A 17,929-nucleotide genomic window follows, 5' to 3' on the forward strand; every position below is an offset into this window, starting at 1 on the left:
TTCGTTGACTGAATCGATCCACAAAATATATTCTTAAACAGGTAACAACATGAACAACGATAAAAATCTGATTTTTTGTACATATAACATAAAACCAAACAGATCTAGAAAAATCCAATTGCACACGTTGTTATCTTTTTATATTTTTTGTTTATGTTTATGTCTGATTATGTGACCATCGACAGTCTTCGGAGGTCATCTCGATAGGTAATTAGATGGCGTATAGACTAAAATACACACGAAATTCTGATAAACATTTTTGCGAAGATGCATTGTGAACTGTTTATTTTAGACTTAAAGTAACTGGGATGTACGTTTTAGTATGTTTTAAACCAAATATGAGAATTGGAGTCAAATCTGCAATCATGAACTTGATATCTAGATCCCTTTTAGAAGTTGATATTGCAAATGATTGAAACGTATCATGCACATCTAACAGATACTGTTATATATATATAATTTTTTAAACAGATTGATCCCGGCTTGATACCCTTTCAAACTTTAAATGTAGAGATAAACAGACCCATGTACGTTTAGAAAGTTAAAAAAAAAAGCATCACATGAATGAATTTGCTTTTAACTAACTATATTCTTATCTATGACTAGCATTTCTAGCAAGGAAACTATAACATTAATACCACAGTTATAGGTGACCTGGAATTTAACAACCATATTAGCATGATTGGTACATCATCATTTTCATAAGACAAAATTCGTCCGTTGGAATGAATTGTTCAGGAAACACTTATAAATGTGAAATTAAATAGAAGCACGTACTATGCATTTTTTTTTCTAAATGATGATATGTTGAGTTGATTTACCGGTATGGAATATCCGTTTCACAGATGATATCGGATATGTTCCTTATGTCGTAACTACAATCCCATTCCCTTTTCACGAATGTGATCTACCGAATTCGACTATTTACCGGGTTTGTAATAATATGAGCAACATGACGGGTGCCTAATGTGGCGCAGGATCTACTTACCCTTCCGTAGCACATGAGATCACCCCCTGTTTTTGGGTGGGGTTCGTTTTGCTTAGTAGTTAGTTTTATATGTTGTGTGTTGTGTACTATTATATTTCTGTTTGTCTTTTTCCTTTTTAACCATGTTGTTGTCAGTTTATTTTCGATCTATGAGTTTAACTGTCCCTCCGGTATCTTTAGCCCATCTTTTAGTTTACTGAAGAAGAACGATATTGATGTTTGGTAGTCAGAATGACTGATTGCTTTAATTGTCCGAGTTTCCCATTCGAAATTTAATAAATTAAAAAACACCATACATCATGCACATAAATTACATAACGATAACAGTATTTGAGTTTAACTTAATAAAGTAAGCATTCGTGTCCTAACAATTGGAATAATGATTTCAAAAAGATTTAAAGGGTTATGATGAATAGAGATATATGATGCGCGTTGAATTGTCATGAATAATGGTTAATCTGTTAACAAAACTATTAATACACTATAGATATTTAAATTATTTAACAGTCTACTAGGTGTGTAATTTGACAATTGTGCACTAGCTATATAGTTTATATTACTGTTTGTGTTATTACGTGTATTTTCAAAATAGTTTTATTTATTATAACAAATGAGAAATGGGAGCTTGGAGTTGTTTACTTCTTAGCGGTATTGAAGGAAGCAAAGGGTAATTATATACATATCATTAAACATCGTCACACTTAATATCTTTATGACTTTCTATTTATTCCTGCTGAATTACTTTCACTTTTGATTTGTCATTGTTTGTGTATTATTAGTTTTTCGTTTCGATATTCTAGTATAACGGGTCTTTCTATTCTGTTTATGTTTTGGACCCATATATTATTTTCGGATCTATGTGTCCGGGATCTAATCCTTCTTGCCCGTTAATATACGGAACTAGCTATTGCATATATTTCACCATAAGCTCACCGTATGTACAAAAAAGTCTGTATAATGTTCACATGTTTAATCGTATAAAAGTACACAATTATAGATTCCAATACAAAACTTAACGTTACTTAATTGCAGCTCTATAAAACATGTTACTTCAAACAACTGACCAATACATAAAGTTTCTCACAAGATCGAGCTATAAACATCTGTTCTTAATTTAGATTAAACATTGCTAAATGGTCTTAGATTATTTTGATAAACTTGTAAATGTTATTGCAATTCTACTGTGCAACTCGTGTGCCGTATAAAGTGTCACATTAATCAAGATGAAAGATCATTAAACTGATTAAAAACTGACCATCAACTTTGTGATGGAATAGACCACGCCACACTAGTATATGATTCATATTTGATCTGATAGTTATCAATATGGGTATTATCAGGTCTATCAACTTTCTCATGGCAGGACCTTTTTGTGATGAGTTCATTTGTATTGTTCTAATTATTAATAGGTCGTTCAATTTTGTTCTTTTAGCTACAGCAAATTAAAACTCTTAACGTTATTTTTTGTTTTGTTTAGCAAGATGTCGGTTAGATATTTAGTTTATGATAGAGAAAACATTAATAGTTATCAAAGGTACCAGGATAATACGCCAAACGCGCGTTTCGTCTACATAAGACTCATCAGTGACGCTCAGATCAAAAAAGTTATAAAGCCAAACAAGTACAAAGTTGAAGAGCATTGAGGACCCAAATTTTCAAAAAGTTGTGCCAAATACGGCTAAGGTAATCTATTCTTGGGATACGGAAATCCTTAGTTTTTTCGAAAATTCAAAGTTTTGTAACAGGAAATTTATAAAAATGACCATATAATAGCTATTCATGTCAACACCGAAGTGCTGACGTTTTCTAAACTGACACCGCATTACCGAATATATTTTCTTATAGAGTAATCTCTCTGGACTCTTTTTTCTATGTTATCTCTAATGCTTTCTCAACTGTAGAAGAAACTGACAAATTCATTTTTCCAAGATACTGTTACATTGTCAGGATGTCAATAAACTCACAATAGAAACCAGAATTAAATTTTGTATTTACGCCAGATGTGCGTTTCATGAGTGACGCACGAATCCAAAAACAGTCAAAAAGGTCAAATAAAGTACGAAGTTGAATAGCATTGAGAACCAAAATTCCTAAAAGTTTTGCCAAATACAGCTAAGTTTATCTATTCTTGAGGTAGAAAAGTCTTAGTATTTCAAAAATTCAAAAGATCGCAGAAATCCGAGGACTCGAAATAAGAGGTATTACTCTTATGTATTTGATATAAGTAATATGTTCACGCTAGGTCAAAGATCAAGGTCATTTTCTGAAATTTGATTTAGGCTTGGTATCGCATCTTCTGACGAACTGTTTACGATATCAACAACATAATTTAACTCAACTGTAAGATCCACCATGTCATAACATTATTAGTTACATAGTGTGTTAGTGACCTAATACGATATATACGGGGTTAGTAAATTCCATATGGGATGAGAGCGAAGCTCGAACCCCATATGGAATTTACTTACCCCGTATATATCGTATTAGGTTACTAGCACACTATGTAACGAATTTATCTTACAGACTATCTTTATTTGTTTAATCTCGACTAGAGTTGTCTCATTTACAATCATACCAGGTCTTTATATCAAAGTGTTCAAATCTACAACTTTAAGAATCTACTTTCATTGGTCTTATTGAAAGAGAAAAACAAATGTCAACATTAACAATTTAATATCAATAACCTTGATATAACAATATTAATTAAAACAAAATGTTCAATACATTTAGGCGACAAATAGTGTCGAAGTCATCATGCAACACATTTGTTGTGTACAAATTGAAAAATAAATGTTGATGTCAACATGACAAGTGTGATAATTTCCTCACAACTACTTGTTGATGGTAAGGTTGTGTATAACAGTTACATTGCCATAGAAGATCTGACTCTGAGGTTTTGTCGACTGCATGCATGTGGTTGTTTGTCTGTATTGGATGGGTTTCGGCCCGTTGTCATCAAAGTCTCCTAAAATATCTCCAATGTCAATATCTTGTATTTGTTCCATAAATGACCCACTATCATCACTTTTGGATCTATTGCATGTATGGTTGGAAGCAATAACTGCTCTTTGCACAAGATTGTCAGATATAGTTTTACCCATTTTAATTTTCTCGTTAGTATCAACACGCTGGTACGTTGTGAGTGACTGTACGGACTTGTGCCCAGTGACTGCCAATATATGCGCAGATCCATACATGTTTTGTGATAAAACTGTGGCTCCAGTTGCTCGTATTGAGTGATTGGTATAAACAATAGACAACTTACACTTCTTACTGAGTTCTGACATAAATGTACTTAGTTTTTTTTTCTCCTAGTAGCATATTACAATACCAGACATCAGCCTCTGTGGAAAAACTATCCAACGGTTTCTGCCATAAACGATCATTTGATGGATGTAATCTACGAATATAGTTCTCGTATGAGGCAACAGGACAATACACAGATCCTGAAATATAGAGTAATCATTTAGATATTTTCAGGTTTACCATCAACAACAAAGACGTAGATACTATATATAAAAAAGAAGATGTGGTATGATTGCCAATGAGACAACTGTCCACAAGAGACCAAAATGACACAGACATTAACAACGTTTAACTATAAGTGACAGCGTACAGCCTTCAACAATGGGTATATGTATTTCTTGTATTTACATTGATATATCAGACATGTAGAAGGTTCCGAAATGACACATGTAAATTTATTCAAATGAGAAATACATGTATGATATGCATTTTACTTACAGCAATAAACAACACAACAATAAATTACAGATTCCTGTCTTAGTCTATAATTAGATAATGATATTGCTACCTTTCATAACTATTTATAGTTACTAAATGTACTTGTTGTTTTAAGTTTTTATATTTTCAGGAATATCATTGATTGTCATTCATGTTTGTGTGGCAATCGCCAATGTTGTATATTTGATATAAAGTTAGTAATGCTGTTGTTTTTTATATGGTCGGTTGTTATCTCTTTGACACATTCCCCATTTCCATTCTCAATTTTATCATATATTTTTTATACACAATTAGTATGGTGTAATGTTCTAATGATCTTTTTTTTCTCATCCTTTCAATTGTCTAATAACACCCCCCCCCCTTTATTGTCATACACTCACCTGGTGATTCTGGCATTACTCCAGAGACAAGCTCCTTATCCGATTCCCTATGGTTTTTAGTAAGTTCATCTTTTGCCTTAGTAACATATTTTAATCCTGTTTTAATGTCAGTTTTAATTGTGAAGGTACATTTGGTCATACTGTGCATATTTTCAATTCCTCTTCTGCAAAAATAAAGTCTGATGTCAAACTGAACTTTATTTGCCAGGCCAGTTGGAGTTGTAGATGAAAGATACATAGATGTATACAGTGTTTCACGATCAACTTCATTAATAACGGGGAAATGTTCAACGTCACCTAGTCCAAAACGTTTCGATTCTGCCAAGACGGCTTTAAAGTTTGCGTTACTGTCATTAAATGGAGAATCCTTCACAATATCAAACGTTTTACTGTGCGGAGGAGCCTTAAGGTATCTGTTAATGCCATGCCTGATGGACTCCAGTGACGATGCTTTGTATCGTTCACCATCCCCTTTCCGTAGGTCGACATAAAAATGACACAGTCTCATTCAGTTGGACACAATCAAATTTTTCAAACTCATCATCTTGTTGTTTCTCCTGAAGATAGTCCCGCAGTATATTAGCACACTTTCTGTTTGCTTTTAAGGTATTTTCCGCATTCATATTCAATCTTTTTGCATCAATTTCTTCATTTGTTGTGGTTGCGAAACGTTTCGAACCTCTCGTCGACGCCATCTTTACTATACAAAGGGACGTAACTCCACTACTAACCGTGTATGGAATAAGCCCCGCCCCCTACTAACCTAATATTGAATATACACGGTTTGCACGCGGACGCTTTTAACCAATCATATTCATAGAAATGTATAGGAGGTAAGATAAAAACAAATATTGGTTAAATAGGTATGTTGACATTTGATTGGACTTTACCCGCTGTTATATCTGAAATTTGGTGTAAGTTATATAAATTATCAACCATATTAAGGAAAGGCATAGAGCCTTACAATTTGTGGTCCTTAATTTATGCCCTTGAGATTCAGGTCATGGTTAAAGTTTGACGTTCTAGATGCTGGCCTTTGCAGTCGTTTCCCAGAAAGGTGGGGGTCGTGTTGTTGTTGTTCCCCTATTTGGGGCATTTTTTATCATTTGATTTTGCCATTTCCGTTTTGAATTTTCCTCGGAGTTCAGTAATTTTGTTATTTTACTTTTCCTATGAGCACATGATATATATTTAGGCGGTCGTACCATTGGGTTGACGATATATGGTATTGAAAGGCAAAGCAACAGTGGTAATTTGTGCATGTTTTTCACGATAAAGTTATGTCGTTATATTTTTGAATCAGTGTGAGGTTACAATGTAAATTCATATGAAATCAGAAAGTGAAATTCTGTAGACCGAAAGTACTAGTTCCGTCTGAACTCCTTTACTTTGAGTATAAAACACGTCCATGATTTGGAATCAGCGTAAATTAAGATGTTATCTGACACTATAATTGACATGTTTAACTGAAAGTGAATATTTTTCTTTCAAAATATGTTCCTTTTTGGTTACAATATGTTTTTGATTCTTATTATAATAATAATTATTAGTAGTATTTTTACTACAATTTTTATTATCATTATTATTATTACTTGTATTTTGACATGTGTTTGTTGTTGTTGCTACTCTGAAACTGATGATAATAATTATAATATTAATACTAAAATTTATAGTAAAATACTACTACTAATTATTATTATACTAATGATAAAAAACAGAGTCAAATAGAGAATAAAACATGAATATTTAAACAGATATATTTTTATTGCATTTATAATGAGTTACTTGTGGAGGAAAGTATGCACGTCTGTACTGTTTAAATTATTATATGTCACCTATATATATATATATATATATTTAGGTTCCTGCATCAATTGTATGCAGCATCAGGAAATTTCTGGCAGAACCTATGGGATAGTGTGTACAAACTGTTTGGAAGGAATGATTTTGCAGTTGGAGTTATAGGTAATGTCTAAGTAAATCCAAGTCAGAGTCATTCAGAAAGTGATTTCTGGGTAAAGAGTGTTAAAATTGAGAATGGAAATTGGCTTGTGGCAAAGAGACAACAACCTGACCAAAGAGCAGAAAACTGCCGAAGGCCACCACTTCTGCTCAATATATGATTTAGAAATGGAAGACAACCCACAACTTCCATGGATTGGTACCACATTTAGTTTGCTCTTTAATACAGAAATGAAAGGGAGCGTGCATGCTGCTTTTATCTGACAATAAACACCAGGGATACTAACCAATAAATTCTCTTTGGTTTTTTTTTACAACAAGCCGTTGATTATATATCAATCTGGTAAAACAGAACATCGAGTTGTATACTAATGCATTACCAGCAAACCTCTTACTTAACAGCTTTGTGCGAATAAAATATGCATGAGCCTCAATGCTTGTCTTCACAAAGCAAGGTATGAAACATCATTATTGACAGTTGATTGCTAACCTATGTATATCATCCCTTCTTTTATATTTCGATACTTGTTTTGAAATTCAAGATAACGGATTTAAATCGAAATAATAAAATTTATAAATCACGATAACGATTTATAAAGTGTGAAACTTCTAAATCACGGTTTACCAAACACGGAGGTTACGAATTCACAATCACCACGAATTTAATCGGTGATAACAAATTCTTCAATTCGTGTTATTGAACTTGTATTATATTTCTATTAGTCCTAAATGGGTTTCCGAAGTTTTACATGGTAACGGGTGGTTATTTCTAAATTGTCATATCTGTAAAAATACTGCGTTCTCCTGATTGCTGCAAATCTGAAGTACAACAGGGAGGGGCTAGTGTACAAAAGTGACAACACAAGAGCTGGGTGACAAATTGTACTAATTGTGTGTTTTTTTTTTATTATTTACAGGATCAATTTTATTTACTAATTGTGTAATATGGGGTGCTAATGCTATATTTCTTGTACTAGACACAACTGGAAAACCAGGTTTTCTGATGAAGTATAAAGTTCAAATGGACAAAAATGTACCTGTAAGTATTATTTTTTTATATATTAGAATTGTGTACAACAAATAGGTGATATTTATTAATTGTCTTTTCCATAAAAATTAACAATATTAAGAAGTATAATACCCTTGTTAGTTTTATTATTTCTACAAGCACCGAAGAGGACATTTTTGAAACTCGCAAATCGACCTTCTCTTTTTTTAGTAATAACCTAAAAAAAAGGACGTTGAAAAATATACTGGATAACGAACCTTCACAAACATCCCTATGGGAATGACGCTTCGCCATTTAACTTAATTTGCGACTATCAAAGCAACAATTGAAGCCGGAGCTTAAAATACAATACAACTGTCTTCTAGTTGCCATACCTTAGTTTTATTCTAGTATTTTACACATATTTTTGTTTCTTTTAAGCTTTGACTTTATAGTTTTAAATCCTGTCATATTATAGCTAGTCCTGTCGAATTATACAGATTTATAAATATTCGAAAATGTTTTACAGGTTGATAGAAAGAAGTTAAAGAAGGCTGTGAAACTTGTTCTATTTAATGGATTTGTTGTTGCATTTCCAATGACATTGTTAGGGATTTACACGATGAAATTGCGTGGATGTGCTTTTAGTGGTGATCTACCTACTTTTACCCGTGTGGTGGTAGAATTAATAATGTTTAGTTTAGTTGAAGAATTTGGATTCTACTATTCTCACAGGTATAATTAGGCTAATATATATGTAGGACTCAAATCTATGGCGGGTTCCAAATCTATGGCAGATTCCTAATCTATGGTAAATGTGACGTCATGCCATCCCAAACGTGACGTTACAAACGCCAAACAACTCAAATCTATGGCAGATTTTTGTTTTCTCTAAATCTATGGCAGATCTGCAGAGAGTAACATATAACGTCACAATTGAATAACGCCATATTACATCTTCGCCGCCGCTAACGATGGTGGAACCCATAGACTTGAACACCATTCAAGATGAAGTTATTTTCCTGACAAAAATTTGCTGCTGGTTTAAAGGAAGATGCTGTTTTTTGTGACCTACTATTCCAAAGAGGGACAAGATGTGTTGTACCGGTCAATGCCCGTGATTAGGTCACCGCTATTTTCAGTATCACATATTTTTGAAAATGATTTTGGTAGTAGTCGTCTACGGTTTACGGCTGGAAAGGTTTATAAATTGAAAGATCAAATTACCGGATACAAATTTGATTTAAATCCACATCAAATAAAAAAGATGAAATAACGATATCGCTGAAATAAATATTATTTTCCTGACAAAAATTTGCCGGTGGTTTAAAGAAAAATATGACCTACTTTTCCGAAGAGGGACAAGATGTGCTGTACCGGTCAATGCCTGCGTTGTGGACAGTTGTCTCATTGGCAATCATACCACATCTTCTTTTTTATATGAATAAGGGCACCGCTATTTTTAGTATCGCATATTTTTAAAAGGAGTTCTGGTAGTATTCTACGGTCCACGGCTGGCAAAGTTTATTATGTGAAAGATCAAATTACCGGATACAAATTTGATTTAAATCCACATCAAATAAAAAAGATGAATTAACGATATCGCTGAAATAAATATTATTTCAAAATTCAAACTGTACTTTATTTTTATTTGTTACTTTTTATTATTTTTTTTTATACAAAAAGCGTTCTTCTTGTTTGTTAAACGACTTATTAGTTGGTTTAATGAATGGATTAAACAGATACCATGCACAGATTAAAAAACAATGTTTATTTTTTACAGAACACATAATTTCATCTTGAAGTCTGTATTAAGGTTTATGAATTTATAATTTATGACTGTTTTTGGTTGACCATTTTGGAATGTTTATTTCACAAATGTTTATAGACATGTTCCCGTTGTCGTATATTTCCTCTTTCTTAAGACAAGGCATTGGTCGAAAATGTACTGCATTAATTGTTTTCCATTTGCAAAAAATTGCCATAGATTTTGAAACAATAAAAATCTGCCATAAATTAGGAAACTACAAAACTTGCCATAGATTAGGATTGTAAAAAATCTGCCATAGATTTGGGATGGCATGACGTCACATTTACCATAGATTAGGAATCTGCCATAGATTTGGAACCCACCATAGATTTGAGTCCTACATATGTACCAAGCTTAGGGGCAGTCACACTCAGAAGTCGAGAGTAATTTATAGCACTATGTTACAAAACTAAAACTAAAAAAACACAATTCAATTCACAAACAACAATGTAGAAAACTAAAGACTAAGCAACACGATCCCCACTAAAACTTGTTTTACGCCATCAAGTGTTTTAAAATAGCCAACATACCCTGTTCCATCAGCATGATCAGTGAAAAATGACGCGTGACAATATGTTGACGAGTCTTATTCAGTATTATGGCTTCTAACAATTGATACATATGTAAAGCTCTATGGTATTGTCTAAGTCGTCAAATACAAAAACCACTTGTACAAAAAAGTTTTCAAAGCGTATGAATTGAACAAATGTTAAAGTCTAAAATGAAACAAAGTTTTCTATAACAAAGAATACACGAAACATTTACCGTTGGAGACAACACATACATTGCAAATAAAGGCAATCACACAGACAGTACATTAACATGATTAATGCAATTGATGCACTATTGCAGACTATACACTGCATAAGGTTTCAGACTAATGGATCAACTTAAAATGTAAGTCGATAATAACTCAGACTTTATTTTATATGTCATACTTGTGACGAACCATAGAGGGTGCATGAGTAAAAAACATCAGAGATCTGGCCTTTGGCATCACCCCTATGGTTTTTACTAACTCTCGATTGATCTTGATTTATATTACTTTAATATTTCAGACTCATTTTCCAACTAAACCTATACAAAATACATATCAAATTGCTCAATTGTAGGGACTTGTGTGTTCAATTCTCTTTAAAATAAACAGTTTATATTTAAACCTGTCATTGGCATGATACGGGATTTGTTCTTCTCGTCTACTTTATGGCAGGCATACGTTTTCTGTCAATTTAATTGAGGCATAGAGCTGCTAGTATTCTTTTGTTTAATTTATATTAATTAGTGTCACTTCCGTCAGTTTCGTCTGTTACCTAATATAACATCATGGTGTCTTTAAAACTGTGTATTGTTTATCGCTTCTCTTCCCTTCTACACTAAATGAATCCCCAGTTGCTTGGCAAGAGGTTAGGGGGAAGGTTGAGATCTCACAAAACATGTTTAACCCTGTTGCATTTTTGGTCAAGAACATAGTCTTCTGTGCGTTTTTTTAAATTTTGGTTCGATTGTTTGTTTCGGGTTTTAGTATATAGTTCATTTTTCTATACATAATGGTTAAACTCAGCGGAAACTCATCTTAGAGTGTGGCATTTTCTGGTTCTGTTGAGAACTCATTTATAGCCTTTAATTTGTATATGCCCTGTGTTTTTATAACATTTTCACATCTGTAAACTAATCTCTAATATTTTTTTACAGGCTGATGCACCATCCGATCGTTTATAAGTACATTCATAAGATACACCATGAATGGACAGCTCCTATAGGCATTATATGTATATATGCTCATCCTTTAGAGCACTGTCTCGTCAATTTGATGCCTGTAATTTTAGGGCCAATAATAATGGGGTCACACTTATCTACAACATGGATGTGGTATTTTATTACACTTGTGTCCACAACTATATCTCATTGTGGTTATCATTTCCCTTTTCTGCCATCACAAGAAGCCCACGATTTTCACCATCAAATGTAAGTTTAATGTTAATGTTGTGCTTGCTACTTTAGAATTAACATGTATAAGGACAAGCAATATAATAAGTAACTTTAAACTTAGTTTTTTTCAATATAGATCAGTTACCAAATGTGTAGTAGAAAATGCTTACCGTTCAGAAACTTCCGGACTAACCCCAATTTTAGGTGGGATTGCGTTGCGCAGACTATCTATCCCATGTTGTGTCTACATGATTTATTCTTCCGTTCAACAGTGTTGTCTTTAGTTATTGGAATTATAGGTTTTAGATGACGTCTTGGTACAAGTAAATAATCTCACATTTTAACGCACAACTGTGTATAGCGTTATACTATTTTTTTTTTTATTAAACAATCATGTATATATAAAAGCAAGTATTTCTTATACAGTCATGTAAGTTTCGATAATAATAAAAATCTGGAAATTCTAGCTATGACGAGGAAAATACAGAATAGAAATCCGAAGATGTGGATGATTGCCAAGTATTGTTTACATTTTCTGTTTAACTATTCAAGAAAGTAATGTGATAGCAAACATTCGTTTATTTTCCAATTCCACTAACATTTTGAAATATAAATAAAGAGTAAATTGAGGGGAATGCTTGTATTCATTAAAAGTTACATGTTTTCCTTGGTATGCACCAACATTGTTATTTAATAATTCACATATTAGAAACAAATGTGAGTCGATGAACAGAGGAAGCTCATTAATTTTGCGCAAACATTAAAAAACAAACCATACGTATTTATTTTATTAAACGAGAAGACTTCATTTTGTGTGTCGCTTCTCTTCCTTCTACACTAAATGAATCATCATGCCTATGTGTCCTATCGGCACCATGCATAGTCTCATTTTTTACCCCGCTTATGATTGTTCAGTTTGGGTTATTTTGTAAGGAAAACGTATATAAAGGCGTCTAGTTTTGTATCCGTCATGGGACGGACTTTTAAGTCATAGACAACACTTATGTTTAGGACTGTTGAATTACACATAATTTTCAGAAGTACTTGGGGACAGGAAAATTATTTTTGCATTTTTTTGTATAATATGGGAATGCTTACACGTATACTATAGATGTGGTGTATTTTCTGTTTGCTATCAGTTCCGGGTTTGGTATGCACGGTGGCAACTGATATATAATATCGAGAATCTTTATATAGTATATCAGTGAACGCCGTGTACGGTAGACTTGAAATTGATAGTGAGTGGCAGATACACTTTATTTATAGTACATGTATGATCAACTACCTATGACTTTTGATACTTTTCCTGAAACTCTCAAATGCTAAAATATATTTACAAAATTCATCATACTTTCAATCAAGCTCTAAATGCTCGCAATTTCGCAGATGTGTTCTAGTACATATACTGTATAATATACATGTAGCTATTGATATAAAAATATGTTTTAGGTTTATTAACTGTTTTGGTGTCCTCGGTATTCTTGATCGTCTTCATGGAACAGACAACATTTTCAGGGCCAGCAAAGCATACAAAAGAGACAAGATATCACTAAGTCTGATACCGACGTCTCAACAATATCCAGATTAACCATAAAATACTAAACTGTATCTGGAGACAATAACTCATTCCTAAAATCATTTAGTGGTTACAACTATTGCGTCTCCGTGGAACAGACAACATTTTCAGGGCCAGCAAAGCATACAACAGAGACAAGATATCACTAAGTCTGACACCGATGTCTCAAATATATCCAGATCAGCCATAAAATACTAAACTGTATCTGGAGACAACACCTAATTCCAAATATTAAAAATCTGGAGACATCACCTAATTCCAAATATCATTGAGTGACTACAACTAGTGCGGACTTGATTGTGTCTATATACTCGTTGTATGATTATTTATAATTAAAAACATTGTATAGTATCACAGATGTTGTAAGACATATTGGATTACCTTTGTATTTGTATATTAGCTAATCATTTTATTTACTGTAAACCGAGAAATTGTCGCGGTAGCAGTTGGTATCAATGTATATGTGCCTTTATATTTCATAAAATTTTCCTTGTATGCACCCCCTTCCAGTTCAACCTCTTCATCTCCTTTGATCCCATTCATTACATCTTTTATGATAGCTCCCTGATTTTCATCTCATTTGAGTTCATTCTTTTCATCTTTAATGAGATCTTCCTGGTTTTGATCTCCTTTGATGTAATTTTCTGCATCTTTTATGAGAGCTCCTTAGTATTATTATCCTTTGAGGTTATCCTTTACATCTTCCATGTAAGCCTAATGTTTATTTCTCTTGAGGTTATTTTCTACCCTTTTCTTGAACGCTCCCTGGTTTTCATCTCCTTTGAGGTTATTTCAATCATCTTTCATGAGAGCTTCATGGTATTCATCTCCTTTGAAGGCATTATCTACATCTGTTACGATTGTTCCCTGGTATCCATGTCCCTAGTATTCCTCTCCTTTGAGGTTATTCCTTTCATCTTTCATTAGAACGCCCTGGTTTTAATCGCCTCCGAGTTTATCCTCTACATCTTTCATAACAGCTTCATGGTTATTATCTTCCTGATATTCATCTCTTTTAAATTCATTCTCTGCATCTGTCATGCGAGTTCGCTGATATTCATCATTGTTCATTTCTATAGTATTCCTCTCCTTTAAGATTATTCCTTTCATCTTTTATAAAAGCTCCCTGGTATTCATCTCTTTTGAGTTCATTCTAGTCATACTTTATGAAAACGTTTTGGTATGCGAGTTTTCGTGTTTTCATCTCGTTTGAGGTTACTCCGTAACATTTTCTCTCTCACTTGCGATAATGATCTGCATCTTTCATGAGAGCTCCATGGTATCCATCTCTTTTGGTATCATTCTACTCATCATTCATGAATGCTCCCTGGTTTTCATCACTCCTGGGGCTATCAACTTCATCTTTCATCTGTGTTTTAAAAAAAAATATCTAGAAAAGTGTTTATCAAAAGTAAAAGACCATGATTACAGATAAAAAAAAAATCATAGAAAGATCGTCTACGAGGCGACAATACAATTACTATTCAACGAATATCAAGTCAGTATTTATAATGCCGAAAGAGACAACATACATTAATTTTGGGCTGAATCAACTATCGTTATATCAAAAGCAGAAATACAAGCATACTGATTTCGCGTTTACTTTATATACATTCTGAATTCAAAGTCTTTGTCCCGTACTGTCGGCAATCCAAGATACAAAAGGTTAAAAGCGGCGTCGTCATTTGTGCGGTACTCTCATATTAACTTATATCATAGCTAGTTGCAGTTGATATTCTGCAAAATATAATGATGCTTGCAAGTATAAGTTAAAACTATTGACCGGTTTGTAGTTTTCAACGCTTGCAATTTGAAAACAGTAAAAATATTGTGTACGTATTCTATTGAGAAAATGGTAACTGAGGTATAATAATAATAAAACATGTTGTTCATTTCTACATGGACTTAAATACACACAAAGTCGCTATATACTAACAATGATATGACGTACAAATGAAAGTAAAACGTCCCCTGTCCGTAGTGCTAGTAACTTAAAAAAAAAACCACTTCATTTCACTTGTTCATATTTTGTTGGAGGTTTAAAATTTCCTAATATTTAGACATTATATATGACTAAATCTCTAGTGTCCGAACAAGAACAAACAAAAAAGTCTGTATCATATTTTTCGTCTAGTGACGTGAACCGGTATTTACCTATTGTATTCCATTTATGTGTTTACAATACTGTACATACTTTTCATCTGTCTTGATTTAATAAAGTCCCTTAAGTTTATCATTCGTATCCCCCTTTTTCTTTCGGTAAACAGCACACTGTTCTTGCGACTTGGTTTGTTTTCCCATCCCATATAAAGGACCATATAATAATATATTTTTGTTTTTCGTATATATCTGGAATACCTCTCATTTCAATTTTGTATCCAATCATAGACAGTACAAAAGATTTAATAATTAAATCTTAAAACTTAGCACGACCATTGTTATTCTTTTCGGGCAGTAGGAATTTGATATAGATAGTTATTTTCATCTGTTGCATGGTTATATTTTTTCATCCTTTCTTGGGCAATATATTTATTTTCAGCTCTAATCATGCCAGGATATTTATTTTATAAAATTACCTATTTAGAGACAGCACCTAACAACGAGCTGTCTGATTTGTCTTACAATTGCAGTACCGATAAATCTTGACCTGATGAACAATTTTACCCAGGGTAAGATTTGCATTGAATGCTTTGGTTTCAGAGATATCAGCAAAAATCTACATTTTATCCATATACTCTAGTTTTAGCCATGGAGGCCATCTTTGTTGGCGGACTGGTTCGTCAGACAAACACGATACCCCAATGATGATTGTGGATAAGTTTAGTTAATTTTGGCCCAGTAGTTTCAGAGGAAAAATATATTTTGTAAAATTAACGACGGACGACGATGGCCAAGTGATGAGAAAAACCTCACTTCAAGGTAGGGTTAGTAAAGATATAGCTGTACAAAAGTTGGGAATCCTTAAGTAAAACATAATCTTGTAAAACTCTTTTTTTCTCTACTTTACATACCTAGTTCCATCTTTAAAGCATTTTTCGTTTCCTCCACTGCCTGTACATATACCTCAACTTCATCCTATTTTTTAAGGGTAAATTGAGATGTAGCTACATTGCGACGGACATCGCAAAACTTTGACGATGATCTGTCGATCATTTACCTATAAAGAAACAAGATTTTGGTTACACAATGTGGAAATTAAATTAACTACGAGACTTATTAATAAATAAGGATTTTGGTTAAAATGTTTACTGTGTAACTTTTTGCCATCTGGTCCAGAGCAAAACAAAAGGCAGGAGGGTCGAGTTCTAAAATATTTTCTATTCCGACCCAGTTTTCAGAGTCTTCATTAGTTATTTTCTTTTGTTTTCCTCAATATGAATTAAGGTAAGTTCTGAAATCGATTTTTCTACATAACTTTTTTGAACCAGTGGGGTGTATGACTTGGCATGGATGAATTCCCATATTTTTCGTTTCCTCCACTGCCTGTACATATACCTCAACTTCATCCTATTTTTTAAGGGTAAATTGAGATGTAGCTACATTGCGACGGACATCGCAAAACTTTGACGATGATCTGTCGATCATTTACCTATAAAGAAACAAGATTTTGGTTACACAATGTGGAAATTAAATTAACTACGAGACTTATTAATAAATAAGGATTTTGGTTAAAATGTTTACTGTGTAACTTTTTGCCATCTGGTCCAGAGCAAAACAAAAGGCAGGAGGGTCGAGTTCTAAAATATTTTCTATTCCGACCCAGTTTTCAGAGTCTTCATTAGTTATTTTCTTTTGTTTTCCTCAATATGAATTAAGGTAAGTTCTGAAATCGATTTTTCTACATAACTTTTTTGAACCAGTGGGGTGTATGACTTGGCATGGATGAATTCCCATATTTTTCCATGGAAGACTTTCTAAGAAAAACCAATATTAATAATATAGCTAAAAAAGACTTAATTTCCTTTTCTGTCAGCGGTCTCCGAGACGTCATTCCTGCATATGTTTTGGCGGTTGGAGCTTAATTTTCTTTAAAACTGTTCTTAGAAATATCCAATCTTTAGTTATATATTTAGAGCACGACCATTTGTTATTCTTTTCGAGCAGGTGTATTTTGGTGTTATACTTATTGTCATCTGTTGCATGCTGATACTTTTTTTCATCCTGTTTTGGGAAAATATATTTAGTCTCATCTCTTATAATGTCTCCCGTCAAGAAAATCAATTGTTTGTCATTTTTTTCCTCAAAATTACAAGATGGTATAAAGAAAGAAATCGTGTTATTTTAATGAATTTTAATTTATCTTTTATAATTATGTCTCTTTAGTCGCTTCCGAAATGGAAGTTCTTTTTAAAATTAATTAAGAACATTTGATTACAGTTAATTATTTTTGTTGTTGTTGAATTATTTTAACAGAACAACATTATTTATATTGACGATATTTTCTACTTAACCGGTGCTGAATTTTTTGCATGCCAGCATGTTTCGAACCCCATGGTTTGTACGGATTATTGTGTTACGCTCCTGTTCTAACGGTAAAGCATGCACAAATGCA

The 17,929-nt window shown here is 33.0% G+C and overlaps 1 protein-coding gene and 1 pseudogene across 1 annotated transcript; one reads left to right on the plus strand and one right to left on the minus strand.

Annotated features, from left to right (window-relative positions):
- The first annotated feature begins 1,537 nt into the window (after positions 1-1,537).
- LOC143054440 (fatty acid hydroxylase domain-containing protein 2-like) lies at positions 1,538-13,607 on the plus strand. The gene is made up of 6 exons (XM_076227454.1): positions 1,538-1,655; positions 6,974-7,077; positions 7,992-8,113; positions 8,592-8,797; positions 11,565-11,837; positions 13,251-13,607. The coding sequence occupies exons 1-6, from the start codon at positions 1,606-1,608 to the stop codon at positions 13,387-13,389; spliced, it is 894 nt and encodes a 297-aa protein (XP_076083569.1). The 5' UTR covers positions 1,538-1,605; the 3' UTR covers positions 13,390-13,607.
- LOC143054284 (zinc finger MYM-type protein 2-like) lies at positions 4,177-5,825 on the minus strand (annotated as a pseudogene).
- Positions 13,608-17,929: the final 4,322 nt, after the last annotated feature.

This window comes from Mytilus galloprovincialis, chromosome 12 (genome assembly GCF_965363235.1).
Source record: "Mytilus galloprovincialis chromosome 12, xbMytGall1.hap1.1, whole genome shotgun sequence".
NCBI classification, from domain to species: Eukaryota; Metazoa; Mollusca; class Bivalvia; order Mytilida; family Mytilidae; genus Mytilus; species Mytilus galloprovincialis.